Source organism: Varanus komodoensis, unplaced genomic scaffold, assembly GCF_004798865.1.
Source record: "Varanus komodoensis strain SLA01 unplaced genomic scaffold, ASM479886v1 scaffold45, whole genome shotgun sequence".
Taxonomy (NCBI): Eukaryota; Metazoa; Chordata; class Lepidosauria; order Squamata; family Varanidae; genus Varanus; species Varanus komodoensis.
The window spans coordinates 4,812,147-4,825,550 of record NW_025336011.1 but is presented as its reverse complement, the minus strand read 5'-3'; the positions used below and the strand labels follow the sequence as shown (position 1 = coordinate 4,825,550).

General features: G+C 46.2%; 1 protein-coding gene across 2 annotated transcripts; it reads left to right on the top strand.

Annotated features, from left to right (window-relative positions):
- Positions 1 to 2,804: 2,804 nt before the first annotated feature.
- TMEM101 (transmembrane protein 101) lies at positions 2,805 to 10,357 on the top strand. 2 transcript variants are annotated; one of them, XM_044444632.1, is made up of 4 exons: positions 2,805 to 2,953; positions 5,268 to 5,448; positions 8,963 to 9,109; positions 9,497 to 10,357. In XM_044444632.1, the coding sequence occupies exons 1-4, from the start codon at positions 2,805 to 2,807 to the stop codon at positions 9,803 to 9,805; spliced, it is 786 nt and encodes a 261-aa protein (XP_044300567.1). In that variant the 3' UTR covers positions 9,806 to 10,357. The 2 variants fall into 2 exon arrangements, with proteins under 2 accessions (XP_044300567.1, XP_044300568.1); XM_044444633.1 differs by lacking the exon at positions 2,805 to 2,953 and adding an exon at positions 4,839 to 4,903.
- Positions 10,358 to 13,404: the final 3,047 nt, after the last annotated feature.

Genomic DNA, 13,404 nt, shown 5'->3' with positions numbered 1-13,404 from the left:
TACTCCTTACATCTGTGCTGTTTACACACGGTTCAAGACCTGGCGTGTCCTTTTTCCAGAAAGGAAATCCAGTCTAGATCCCCCAGAATTCCTTGTGCGCATTTCTTAGCATACAACCAGCCAGGTGTCAGGCACTGTTGGGATCTGGGCCCTCCAGAAGGTGAGATGCAGATCTGTAGGGGCAGCTTCTCAGTGAAATGCCCGAAGGTCATGGCCTGATCTTACCACCCCAGGCTGGCCATTGGCCAGGAGAGAGTGTAAAAGGACTTCCTGTTGGGGTTTTCCTTTGCTTGAGCACCAGTATCTTTCTGAGCTGTGGTCTATTCTTCTATCCCTGCCTCTGTTTCTTAGTCATGACATGCTCTTTGGTCATGACTTCCGGAATACTTGAATTCTGTGAGCCTGATTAGGCTTGATCTCTGGCCTGCTGCTTAATCCTGCCTCCTGATTTGACCTCTGCTATCAGGATCCTATGTATGTTTTGATCATTGCATTTTGTATCCTCCCTTTCTTCTATAATGGAATTCAAAGCAGTGCAAATAGGACTCCCAGGTAATCTTCCATGCAGGAACTAAACAGATCCAGACCTACAAAGCCTTCGTGTGGCTGCAGTATCACATGGAAGAAAGATTCATGCCTTGCCTGAACTTCCTTTCCCCTGTACAATTCGGTGAATGAGGCTGGACAACTGCACAATAGAAGCCTTATCTGGAAGCTGGGATGTTCAGAATCTGCACTCAGCATTGCATTATGTGTATCTCGTGGGATGTTTTAATTGCGTAGAATGTCTCAGAATTGGATGCTTTTCAGGACTGTGTTCTGCAGATGTTATGGTTTACTGCATCACTCCCAGCTGATGCTATGGGGTGCCTTAATTTTGTTCTTCTGGGTCTGCCATTCCAGGCTGATTTTCCATTAAAACATTTACTGCTCAGACAATGAACTGTTGGAAGCATTGACAGCTCATCACATCATTTGCATCTGGTCCTCCTATCTTGTGCATGAACATTTGGGTGTTTTTAGATGCCTTGGATATGTCAAGATTTTTATTCATTTAAAATGGGTTCTGACAGGAAATGGGTTAATAAAATGTCAATTGTAATAGTTATACACACACACATATACTCCAAATGAACATCATACTATTCATTTGTATTTTAAGATCAAAGACTATTCTAGCTTTTACCCTCACTGAGACAATGCCATGTCAAATAAATTTAGATGAACTACTGAAACCAAATTAATGAAAGCATAAGAGGCTAAGAACTGAGAGGAATGGGGTAATTAAAATGTGGCCTTTAGAAGAAATGTGGGGAACCATGGTATCTTTCTTCCAGTTATTTTGATTATTGTCATTTAGAAGCCATTTTAATTCTGTGCTACTTTGTATCTATATCTATATTCTGTCTATTCCCAGTGATTGGATTTCAACGGATTCAAGTTTTAAGTGTGCACTGCAACCTAGGCATAGGGCAAGATATTCAGTAATTTAGTTTGATTTATTAAGACATTTAAGAATGCAATCATATGCATATTTATACATAAAGTCGCACAACACCAAGCATTCCCCAGCCAACATGCATAGAACTATACCTAAAATAGCCTCTTGAACAAGGGTAGGGAAACTGGTGCCCTCTGGATTTTGCCAGGCTATGGGGGTTGGAACTAAACAACTTCTGAAAGGCACAGATTTTCTCTTCCTGTTCCCTCTATCTCTGTTCTAAACTAAAATAAAAACATAGTACTGGCCTGCAGTTAAAACACCTGATTTTTATGCTGAAAGCTTGCTCTTAATTCTAAGTGGAAATGTATGCATACTGACATGAATGAGAATCTTAGTAAAAACAGCATCAACATGCAAACAGTCCATAAGAGTTTTCCCCTTTTTGGCACAGGCAGTGGTAGTATTATTTCTCTGCCGTGATTTGGGCTACACGGACGAAGGGCTCTGAAACCCCCCATCTCTCCGCTGTCACAGCCTAATTTGGTCCTGCTAATAGCATTCACTCCTGCACATTCTGGCACCCAAGGGTCCTTTGCTCTCTCAAACCTTTCTGTCATTTCCTTCTAGCTTCCTTGGGATGATTTCAGTCATTTCCTTCTCGGCTTGTCTCCGTTTCCCAAATCCAAACTGTTGCAGCCACCCTTTCATATTCTTCCATGACCTGATGCTCTCCAAATGTTCTGGACTACAGCATTTCTGACCATAGGGGTTAAGAGGAGTTGACATCCAAAACATTTGGAGGGCCCAAGTTGGGGAAGGCTGCCCTTGTTTAACCCTGATGCTACACCTGCTCTCACTGAATGCTTTGCCCTAGGCCGAGGATGGGGTAAAAACACTACCCGTGTCAGATTTTCGATTTAAGCACCTCGAAGGCCGTCTTGATAATAATAAGAACCAATAAAAGGCTTATGCTTTCCGCAGTTGCGTGAGTGGTTCAGATTGGACTGGTGCCATCTCTGCTCAGGCATGCAAGGCTGGGGCGAGGAGCAAGCTTCATCTATTGAATTCCTGCCTGCCCTCAACTGTAAATCGCGTCCCTTTCATCTGGAAGGGATGAAAAATCAAATATGAGGCGGCAGCAAACTCACATTTTGGGGGGAAATAAAAGGTAGCGCCTTGAATGCAGAAGTATACTGATTTCAGTCAAGAATACAGAGAAAGCAGGAACTGTTCGCGCTACTGGAACAGCTCCCGCCCGGAGAACTTTCGGAGCGAGCCGCACGGGGAGTGACGCTCTGACGGACCAAGGGCGGGCCTGCTGTCGGCCGCGGGAACGCCAGAAGTTCCGCCCTGCAGCAAGATGGTAGTTGGCAGCTGGGGTTCCGAGCGGCGGCGGCGTGGGGTGCTGCGGCTGCTGATGCGGCTCGGCTCCGTGCTGCTCACGCGTTTCCCTTTCTGGCACTGCCTCAGCGGACTCCTGCTCAACGCCGAGCGCGCCGAGGCCCGCCGGTGAGTGGGGGCGTCTCGCAACCGGCACGCTGGTGAGAGGTGGAGGGCGCTTCTCATGGTGCACCGAGAGCTGCCTTGCTGCTCAGCCCCCGCACCTCGGAGTTTTGGGGAAGGGATGGGTGCCAGGTGGCAGTGCGTCCCTGGGGTTGCAACATGGAGGAGTGAGGTGGCGCCTCGGCTTGAAGCGATGGTCTGTATGGGAAGAGAAAGTAATGGATGGGGAGCCCAAATTGGGAGGAACAGAGATAGTGTGGCATGCGATGACAAAATGTCTTGGGTGCTTCTGAAGGTGAGAGATGGCGGAACTGGGGTATTAAGGAGACTGGAAGGCCACGAGGAAAGAGGTTTGACTAGAGAAGATAGTGAAGTGGGGACGTTGGGGATGCCCGGTAGGGGGCTGTATGGCACTGGGAGAGCAGTAGTTCTGTTGGAGTGCAGAAGTAGGAGAGGACTAGTGCTGAGTGTAGAGTTGGGGACTGTCCATGTTGATAAATCCATTCTTTCTGCATCTTGCAGATTGCTGGGCCTTATCTTGTTCTGGAGGAAGTAGATTTTGCGCAAATGCAAATATGCAAATACCCCCAAATTCAGATTTTTCCTGCTTTAGCCTATGGGGAACTGTAGGCAATTGCATTTTGCTCATTAGTTAATTATTTTCTTATTTTCAACAAATACACTTGTGTAAGACTAGGGAAAGTAAAAGAAAATGGTCTGTACAATTTGCTGTGGAATCTGAGGACTGGATTCTTAGAAATTCTAACATATTTGAGGCCATTGCCGATTTCCCCAACACTTTTAGTCTAGGGCAGTGAAGGAGAATGTTTAGTTCTCCAGATGTGATTAGGTTGCCAGCTATGACCAGTATAATGATGAAAAATGATGGGACTAACAATCCAACAACATCTGGAGGCCACCACTCCCTATCCCTAGTTTAGTGTGTCTGAAGGAACCTGTTGCCCCATATGACTTTCCTTTTAGTCAAGATCTTCAAAATTTAAATTTGTGAGCCTTTTCTGTAGTGGCCCCAAAAGTGTGAAATGTTTTCCCTAAGCATGTTTATCTGACTTTGCCATTAATATCTTTTATCTGTCAGGTAAAATCCATCCAACCTGTTCTCCCAGACTTGCAATGTCATATGGTCTTTTATTAGGATAAATGCCCCTCCTTCCAATGCTTTGGAGAATTAGCTACTGTTTTATGATTGTTTTGTTTCTGGAACTTTCTTGCTGCTTCCTTTGTTATTTTTATTGTATCCGTTTGGTTTTATGATACTCTTGTTTTTTTGTTAGCTAATTCTCATGGGTTAACTGGAAGGAAAAACAGACTCGATTCCATTTTCCAAAACTTTCACACCAGGTTGCCTAGAGATGGTTTTTAGTTGCCACAGGCAAGTTTACAAGCAGGTTTGTAAGGATGGAGTCAAGTTGTGATGCCCTCAAGCCTCTGAATTCAAAGGGACTAGGAGCAGTGGAGAGTTTCCACTGCTGTTTTTTTGCCATCTCGCTGGAGCACTTTGGGAATGGGGAAGAAGTAGCAGGGAATGTAGGGTGCGTTGCATGCTTGCCTCTGCACTGCCCCCCCCCCCCGCTGCCCCAAATGCTCCCTTTGCTCCTCTCCATGGTCACGTTCCTGACCGTAGAGAGGCAGCCAGCACGGTTCTTTCTGCTAGCCACAAGGGGAAGGGGATCACGGCATGGATTCCCAACTCTGAGTTTGGAGCTCTGTCCCCACTTTCCGACTCAGGAGTCCAGAGTATCCTATTGCACTTGATACTTTCTAGGGGCCATAAGATTATTCTCTAAGCTGCCAGCCAGCATGAAGTATAATCAAAGGATCAAATAGGTTTCTGAATTGGTCAATCTGTGCATTTCTTGTCATTCCTACAGTGTACCACTGAATTTAATTAGTATGTTGAGGAGAGAGGTGGTGATAGAACTCTTAGGAAAACAGGTGAGGTATCATACGTAGCAACATTTGGGGTGGAGGTCCAGGGACACTGAGCATTACTGATGTCATTTCTTCTTAAAGTCTCTAAGTTTAGAGCTGCTCAAGATAGCATCTTGTGGCAGTGAATTCTACAGCATCTATAACTTGATATCGAATTTCCAATGGATTTATAATGTTGTATTTAGGACTCAAAATGATGTAGCTTTTCATCTGTCGTTAAGGAGAAACTTTGATTGGCTTAGTATTGAGGGAGAATAATTGTGAATAAAAGACACAGTGCTCACTCTCTGCCCCCTCCCTGCTCTACTGCATTCATTTCTTTGAAGGACCTTTTGGTTTGATTTTCTGAATTTATTTCCTTGCCCAGAAAACCTGACATCCCCGTCCCATATCTCTACTTCGATATGGGTGCAGCAGTGCTGTGTGCCAGTTTCATGTCCTTTGGGGTGAAGCGCCGGTGGTTTGCCCTAGGGGCAGCCCTGCAGTTGGCGATCAGCACATATGCAGCATATGTTGGAGGCCACGTGCACTATGGAGACTGGCTGAAGGTGAGCACGTCCTTGGCTTACGGATTCTCAGGGGCTTTGGTACAAGGAAGGGAAGGCACTGTATTTTTATTTATTTAATTTATTTATTTTTGGGATTTATATCTTGTCTTTTTCCTACAAAGGGCTCAAGGCAGCTTACATCTCCTCCTCCATCTTAACAACAACCCTGTGAGGTAGGTTGGGCTGAGAGTCTGACTGGCCCAGAGTCACCTAGTTGGCTTCATGGCTGAGCGGGGACTAGAACCCAGGTCGCCTGAGCCCCAGTCCCACGCTCTTAACCACTACACCACACTGGCTCTACCACACTGTAGCCTGCTACCTGGTGACTTATAGGGGAGGAGGGCCATGACCTGTTCTTTCTGGCAGTGGAGGGCAGGATGCGTTCCAGTGGGGCAAAGCTCAAGGAACAAGGCTTCAGGTTGGATGCCAGGAAGTACTTCCTGATGGTTAGGATCCCTAGGATATGGAATGGACTGCCAAGGGAGGTGGTGGAGGCCCCATCAGTGAGGGGTTTCAAGGAAAGAATGGACAACCACATGTTGGAGATTACATGAGCCGAGCTGGCTAGAGCCGGGGGTCAGACTAGATGGCCCAGAAGTCCCCTTCTGACTCACTTTTTTTCCCATTTGTATGCTGAAGGCCTACATTTCCATGCTCGGCCTCTTCATTTAAAGAGAAACAGATTGTAGATGATGGAAATGGCATCTGCTTGTATAATGGGAGAGCAGCTGCTAGTCAGGATAGACAGCCCTGGGGTAGATGGGTAAATAGTTTGACCTTTCCATGCCCTTAGACCACATGCCTAACCTTCCTCTGGACTTTCTTACGTACACTAGAAGTCAGTGTGCCAAAAGTCTGCATTAATGTTCAATGCCAAAAGTCATTTTCAGAGTCAAAAATCAATTCCCCAAACCTTTCTTCTTGCCATGTCTCAGCATTATGTCCTGTATAACCTTTGTTCCCACCCTATTCTGATTTCTTCTTGCCTCTGGGGTTTTTTCTACATGGGATCTTTCTTGTCTGCTCATTATGCTCTACCAGTGCTTGTTTGCAGCTTCTGTATGTGGCACTTAATTGTAAAAGCAAAAGGGAGCATATTTTCTTTTGTTTTTGCAGAATTTCAATGTACAACAATGGTACCTAGAGGTTATGCAGTGGAAAAGCAGTAAAGGAAGTGATCCTAGCATAGTGCTTGGATCACAATTCTCCGATGAAACCAAAAGCAGATGCAGTGGATTAACAGCCTTGTGTACAAAAGTACTAAGCTTAGATGAGGAGCAAAATCTCTCTCTGTTTTACCCTTGACTGTAAAAATGCTCTTGCTGAATCAAATCAAAAGTCTGTTTCTGGCTGGATTGCTCTGCTATAATTGCTGTAGTGCAGAAAGGGAGCACAGAACCCCATTGTTTGTCTGTTCCAAAACTGAGTGAGCACAGGCATATGGAGAGTCCCTTTCTAGCTTTTCCTGGTGGAGAGCTAGTTTTGATAGAGCTGCTCTGTGTGATGCATAATTCATTTATACCAGGGGGGAGAAACATTTGACCCTTGAGAAGTCGTTGGACTCCAGCTCCCATCAGCCTTAGTCCTAATGGACAATGGTAAGGAGTTGCAGATGAGCACTATCTGGAGGACCATAGTTGCTGCACCTGTAATTTTCAAAGTATTGAAGCTAGTGGCTAGTCTAGCCTCCTCTGGCAATGCATTGCATAGGTTATTTGTGTGTTTTTCTATTTTGTCTGCCCTGAGTCACATCCCAGGCGTTTCTTTAATTCTCCAGGTCTGGTGTGTCAAGCAGTAATGAGTCTCTTTGACTTTCTGTCCCATCCCAGCTCCCTCTCAGCCACCACCTCCCAAACCTGCACTGTGTAACTAAGCCCTTCTGTGGGAAATGATCTCCTTAGGACATGTATGGGTTGGTACTATGGACTAGCCTTCTCCAACCCACTGCCCCCTCTTCCCCCAACCATCAATGGCTAGCAATGGTTATGCTGGCTAAAAATGTTTAACGTCATAGTTTAGGGTACAATCCTATGTATGTCAGGACAAAAAAGACCCTATAACTCCCAACATTCTCCAGCCAGCAGTAGTTAAACCGGAATAGAATTGCACTCTTAATTCATCAGTACAGTGCCAGGTTGGGGAAAGCTGCTATGGACATGGCATGGGCTTTAGTTTGTACCACAGTAGCTAAAAGATCCTATTTCTGGTATGTGGGGGAAGTGGTCAACAGAACATTGCGATAAAACGTTAAAAGGAAGAGAAGGTGGGCATAAAGTCTGAGCATGCGCCAGTCTTCTTTGACCTCAGTGGTTAGAAACTGGATCACTCAGTCATCAACTGAAGATGGGAAAAAGTTGCTTTTATTGTCAGGCATTCTGATGCCAGGAATGGATGCACACAAAATGCCCTGTGAGCGCTATTTTTTCTCAGCAGAAAAGGAAATCCTTCAGGAAGGCTCCTTTTAGCATTTGGAAGGACATAGCTGAAAGCATCAGACGGATGCACAGTTCATTTGTGAGCTCAGTGTGGTTCACAAACTGACAACTGTGTGCTGGCTAAAGATGTGCCTGTACTGAATTTGGCTCCTCTGGTCACATCCCGAGGTTTGCTCATATGTGGGGGGTCTTACACAGGTGAGCAATAGGAAGGGCTTCTGCTTGTGGACACAGTCCAGGGGTGGGAACAAGTTACCTTCTGAAGTGCTGCTAACCGTAGAATTAAAATATTTGTTGCTGACATTACTCTTAAGGGGGTGCATTTGGGACTCTCCAAATGCCACTGGACTTCAACTACCATCAGTCCCTGCCAGCATTGAGGGTTGATGGGATTTGTAGTCCAAGAATACCTGGAGGGCCTGAAGTCCTCCATCCCTGCTTCACAGAGTTTCTTCCACTTCTGTGTTTATTGATCAGGGATCACAGCAAACAATCAATCTACTAGTTTGCCTCTCTAGTTTGGCTTCTTTTTCCTTGGCTCCTTTCTGACATTGATCAAGCTCAGGCCTAATCTGTTTTAATAAATTAGGCGTTATGCAGAAACCATGCACCCACCTGCTTCATCCTCACACATGCCCTTTGTTCTTCCATGCACCAAGACTTAGATTAACCAGAGTTTCCCAATATGTTCCAACCTGGTATCCATAGTTTAGTGGTTTAAATGAAATGGGAAGCCCTGGTCAATGGAAGGCTTCTTTGATTAATTTCAGTTGTGGGGAGAGGTGGAACTAAACAAGACTTATGCATATCTTTGCCTATTAAGCTAAGATTTGTGTGTTGAGCCAAACTGATAGTGTTCATTTTTGAGAAAACCACCAACAAAAGATTATACGATGCTCTGTCTTTGTGCTAATGTAACTTTAGCTATTTAAAAACCTGGGTGTCCAAGATGCTGTGCTGAAAGCCAAATGTTTACAGTGCATTTGAGGCAGTAAACCAGCATTCCTGGTGGTAGTTGCATTTGCATGTTTTGTTTCCTTTTCATCAGCCTGTTTGTCCATCTTGTGGCACCCATGCAGGTTAGGATGTATTCACGGACAATAGCCATCATTGGTGGCCTCTTGATCTTGGCAAGTGGTGCTGGGGAGATCTACCGCCAGAAACCACGGAACAGGTCACTACAGTCCACTGGGCAGGTTTTCATTGGCATCTACCTCATTTGTGTGGTATGTATACAGAAGAATCCCGTATGGTCCTTTTCCAGCTGGGGCATGCTGGGAGTTGCAGTCCGGCATAACTGCAGGGAACCAGGTTGCAGAAGACTGATGTAACAGGTCTGACCCAGGGAATGATTGGATGCAAACCATGGAAGGAGATATTTTTGTCCACTTGGATTTCATTATGAATGGCCAAAGATCCACATGGAATAAAAATAAAAGGGAAAATCCTTTTACGTGGGTTTTGTTCAGAGTTCCCAAAACTGGCCAACATGGTGTTTGGAGGGAGATGAGGAGGACTGGGACAGAGATAAGGGAGGCTGGAATAATGTAGTTGCCATGTAAGCAACAAGCTCAACTTTTTTCACCTTTTACTTTACCTCCCTTCTTTTTCAGGCCTATTCGCTTCAGCACAGCAAGGAAGACCGACTGGCCCACCTCAGTGGCATTCCGGGTGGGGAAATTGCTTTGCAGCTCCTCTTCGTTCTCTATGGTGTCCTTGCCCTCTCCTTCCTGTCTGGCTACTACATCACCATAGCTGCCCAGATCCTGTCAGTCATTCTTCCTCTGGTGGTTCTCTTCATCGATGGCAACTTGAGTTACTGGCATGATTCACGTCGAGTCGAATTCTGGAACCAGATGAAACTGATTGGGCAGAATGTTGGAATCTTTGGAGCTGCCATAATTTTGGCCACTGATGGATGAGGAACTGCAGGACTTCGGAGCATGGTTTTTGGGGAGTGGGAAGAGGGGAACAGCAGAGAAGGAACTCGGGATTTTTGAAAGAATCACTTAATTTATTTTTTGTTTTTATGGTTATCTTAAAAATGCTTTGTTGCTTCCCAGTGGCAGCTAAATGAACTAGAAGGTTTCTTCAAAATCCAGAATCACACCTATGTTCTTTGTGGTGGACATTCGCCCTTCTATGCCTTCGCCACCCAAGAGGCTAATACTCGAGGCAGTTGTTTGCATTGATGAAGACTCTAGGTTTTTGTCATATAGTAGCTTAAACATTACATGACAGACAAAGCTGGTTATGTTACCACTTTGCAAAGCTCTGGGACTGAACCCCACCCCTTGCTTGGGTAGCCAAATGTTTTGATTCTTGCTTGTTCTACGTTCAGAAGTATCTAGATGGTGGAGATGGGCATAGATCATGCAGTCTTTTATAACAAGCCAGCCTGGGCTTTTGAAAATTCTCCCAAGAAGCTGTCATGAACCCCATGGTTCATAGAATCATAGAATAGTTGAGTTGGAAGGGGCCATGAAGGCCATCGAGTCCAACCCCCTGCTCTTGCAGGACACCCCGTTACACCATCCCACCCAGATGGCTGTCCAGTTTCTTTTTGACTGTCTAGTGTGGGAGAGCCCACCACCTCTCCAGGCAGCTGGTTCCGCTGTTGTATTCATGCATGGGCTGGCTTCCCCTAATGCTTTGTGAAGTGATTTCATATTCTTCCAGGTAGGTGTGAGCTGTGGGTAGAATGTTCTCTCTGGAGTGGGTATGGAAGCTTAGAGGAACAGTTTGCTGATACAGCTGAGAGAGCTCTGTAATGACAGCCCTCTGAGAATAAAGCAGCAGTGAAATAGGCTTTAGGGTATTTCTTTCCATCTCTGGCATGAATCATTGAGCTAAGGTAAGGAGAGGAGTCTTCTCTTGCAAAGTAGTCTAACGTAAGCTGGGATCCTGTCTAAGCTTAGGCAGAAACTAGAGCCACAACTGCCTGCATGCGGTTACGGTCCTGCTGGAGTTGGAGGCCTTGCTTCTGTCTAAGCTTGCGTATCCTCGTTGCTTCTGTGTAGCCATGGAGTTCTTACCTATTTGCCAAACCGTGCTTGCCTCATGTCTCCTGATCGCTGAGCCCAGATTATATCCATGGCTCGGTCATTGGGGCAGGCACAGCATTTTCTTCTGAAGTTCCTGGTTTTTCCCCCGGCTGAAAAGAACTAAGCATCCTCGGCTTAGTAAAGTTTGGCATTTTGCGGGGCAGAACGCTCTCCACTGGTGGGTGGGCTCCTATGCTAGGAGCACACAGCATGGCCAGGGGTGGGCTTGACACACACCTGCTGTTGCGCCTCCTGCCCCAGGGCCCAGCTGGGTTCCCTGCTGCCTGTGCACAAGCTGGATGCAATTGTCTGTGTGCACGCGGGCTTGTACGCTGCCTTGTCCCACTTCGGTAGTTACCATCCGATGGTATTTCAAGGCAGACTGTGCTGGGAGGCTGCTGTGTCAGGGCACCTGTGAGAAAAGACTTGTCTGAATGCAACTTCTGGTAGGATTTCTGTGCACGCACTAAGGTACAGGGCTGACTTCTGCTGAGGCAGAGGCTGGCAAGAAACATGGCAGTATGCTCAGGTAAGCCCCTCAAAAGCCCAGCTCTGTGCTCAGCATGGATACAGTGGGGTTTTCACACCCTTCCGTGGGGACATGTGGGAACTGAACTGACCCTTAAAAGTTACAGCTGTTCTGGAACCAGAAGCTTTCAAAACAGGGTGCCCCCTGCATTCTTTCTCTCATCAGCAAGTATTCCCGCTTTGCTGTAACTTTCCTAAATCGTTTTGTCTGGGTGGGAGGATTTTACAAAAAGGAAATAAACACTTCTAAGTCTGTTGATGCGCGCGCGTGTGTGGGTTTTTTCTGGTGCTTGTCATTTTGTTCCCTTCCAAATGTTGGCCAGTGTTTGATGGAACCCAACTGGCTACAAATTAGCGGGATGGCATGGATGGGTGAGGGAAAGGTTGCTGTGAGATGCCTGGAAGCAAGCATGGGTTGTGTAGTGTTGCTGTATTAGTCACGTCCCAGCTCCCCGCAGTGGATCAGCAAGGCAACCTGGGATCTTGCATTGCCAGATGCTGCCCCAGGTATAGGTTCAGAGACCCAAGATACTCCATTACAGCCTTCCTCAACCTGGGGTTCTCCAGCTGTGTCACATGGCAGCTACCATCACTGCTTGTCAGGATGCTGCCTGGGAATGATGGGAGTTGCAGTCCAACACATCTGAAGGGCACTGGAGTGAGAAAGGCTGCTCTGTTAACGTAGACCAGATGTGGGGAATCTCTTTCATCCCAAAGACTGAATTGCATTTCAGAGCGACTCTTGAAGGCTACATCCCAGGGTGGGCCAAGGCAAAGGGCTGAGGCCAAAATACGGACGTGTTGCAGCTTCAATTGCTTGCTGCCAGGAAGGGCTGTTCAACTTTTTAGCATGGAGGAAGAATCGAACAACAGCTGGGAAGCTACCAGACAACTGACGTGGAGGCCAGGGAAGGAGGCATGGCTGTCTGGGAAACCAGCGACTGGAATGGGGCTGTGGGATGGGCGGACTTGGCCCCAGCTCTGGGCTTCTTCAACCCTGTTGTGGAAGGTGCCTGTTCTGGGCACTGGCCAGGGTCTGTCCTTTCGGAGCCTGTTCCAGCTTATTCTGATTACCAGGGATTTATAAAATAGTGAATTCAGCATGTGGAATGCTTTCTGCTTTCCTCCTCTATTGCAGGATTCCTACACTTTTGTATTAACATTAATTTTTATGTTATGTCCTCAGTGTAAACAGCACCATAAAGAGACAGACAGGCTACATAGTTCCCTGCTCCCAGGAAGTTTAAAATCTAGATGTCATATTCCTGAGCTAAAAGCAGTAGTGCTGAAAGCAAGTGCGGCATTCAGTCTTAGAAGCAAGGGCTTTAGATTGTGGCCAGATGTTAGGCTTGTGGGATCTACTTTTTAACTCTGGAACTCATGAGATCCATCAAGTAGAGTTCAGTTCAAAATGCCTTCACAGTTCGAAATGCCTTCATGGACTTAGAGCTGAGGCCAGGCTGCTTCTGAGCATATGCACAGCCCAAAACAAAGATCTCTTCCTGGCTAACCCCAAGTAGTAGTAGTTGTTAATTTCAAAGGCTTAATTCAGGTTGAGGGTAGCAGGTATCTTTTATCGTCTGGTAACTGGGAGTCAGAAAGTCTTAAAAATATGGCAAAGCAACCAAGGATCTACCAGTAGATACCAATCTACCTTCTGCCTCCCCCCGTACCCCCCCACACACTTTAAATCATCTTATGAAGAGCAGTTCTTATTCCAGTGCTGATTGCAGCTGACTTCTTGCATCACTCTTTTGCTTGAGACCTTCAGACAGCAGATTTTTAAATGGCTGCTCTAATGAGCAGCTGCATAGTTTAGTCATGGGGACTTGGGCATAAAGCCCTCGCTGACAGTCAAGTGGCACCTTTTATACATATCCTTGCCCAGTCAGTATCTGAGGGTAGTAGCTCTAGTTTCTCTCTAAATATACACAAAGGCAAGATGAACT

Coding starts and splice junctions, on each gene's coding strand:
- TMEM101 (XM_044444632.1), top strand. CDS start 2,805: ATGGTAGTTGGCAGCTGGGGTTCCGAGCGGCGGCGGCGTGGGGTGCTG. Junction 2,954..5,267: donor GAGCGCGCCGAGGCCCGCCG/GTGAGTGGGGGC, acceptor TTCCTTGCCCAG/AAAACCTGACATCCCCGTCC. Junction 5,449..8,962: donor ACTATGGAGACTGGCTGAAG/GTGAGCACGTCC, acceptor GCACCCATGCAG/GTTAGGATGTATTCACGGAC.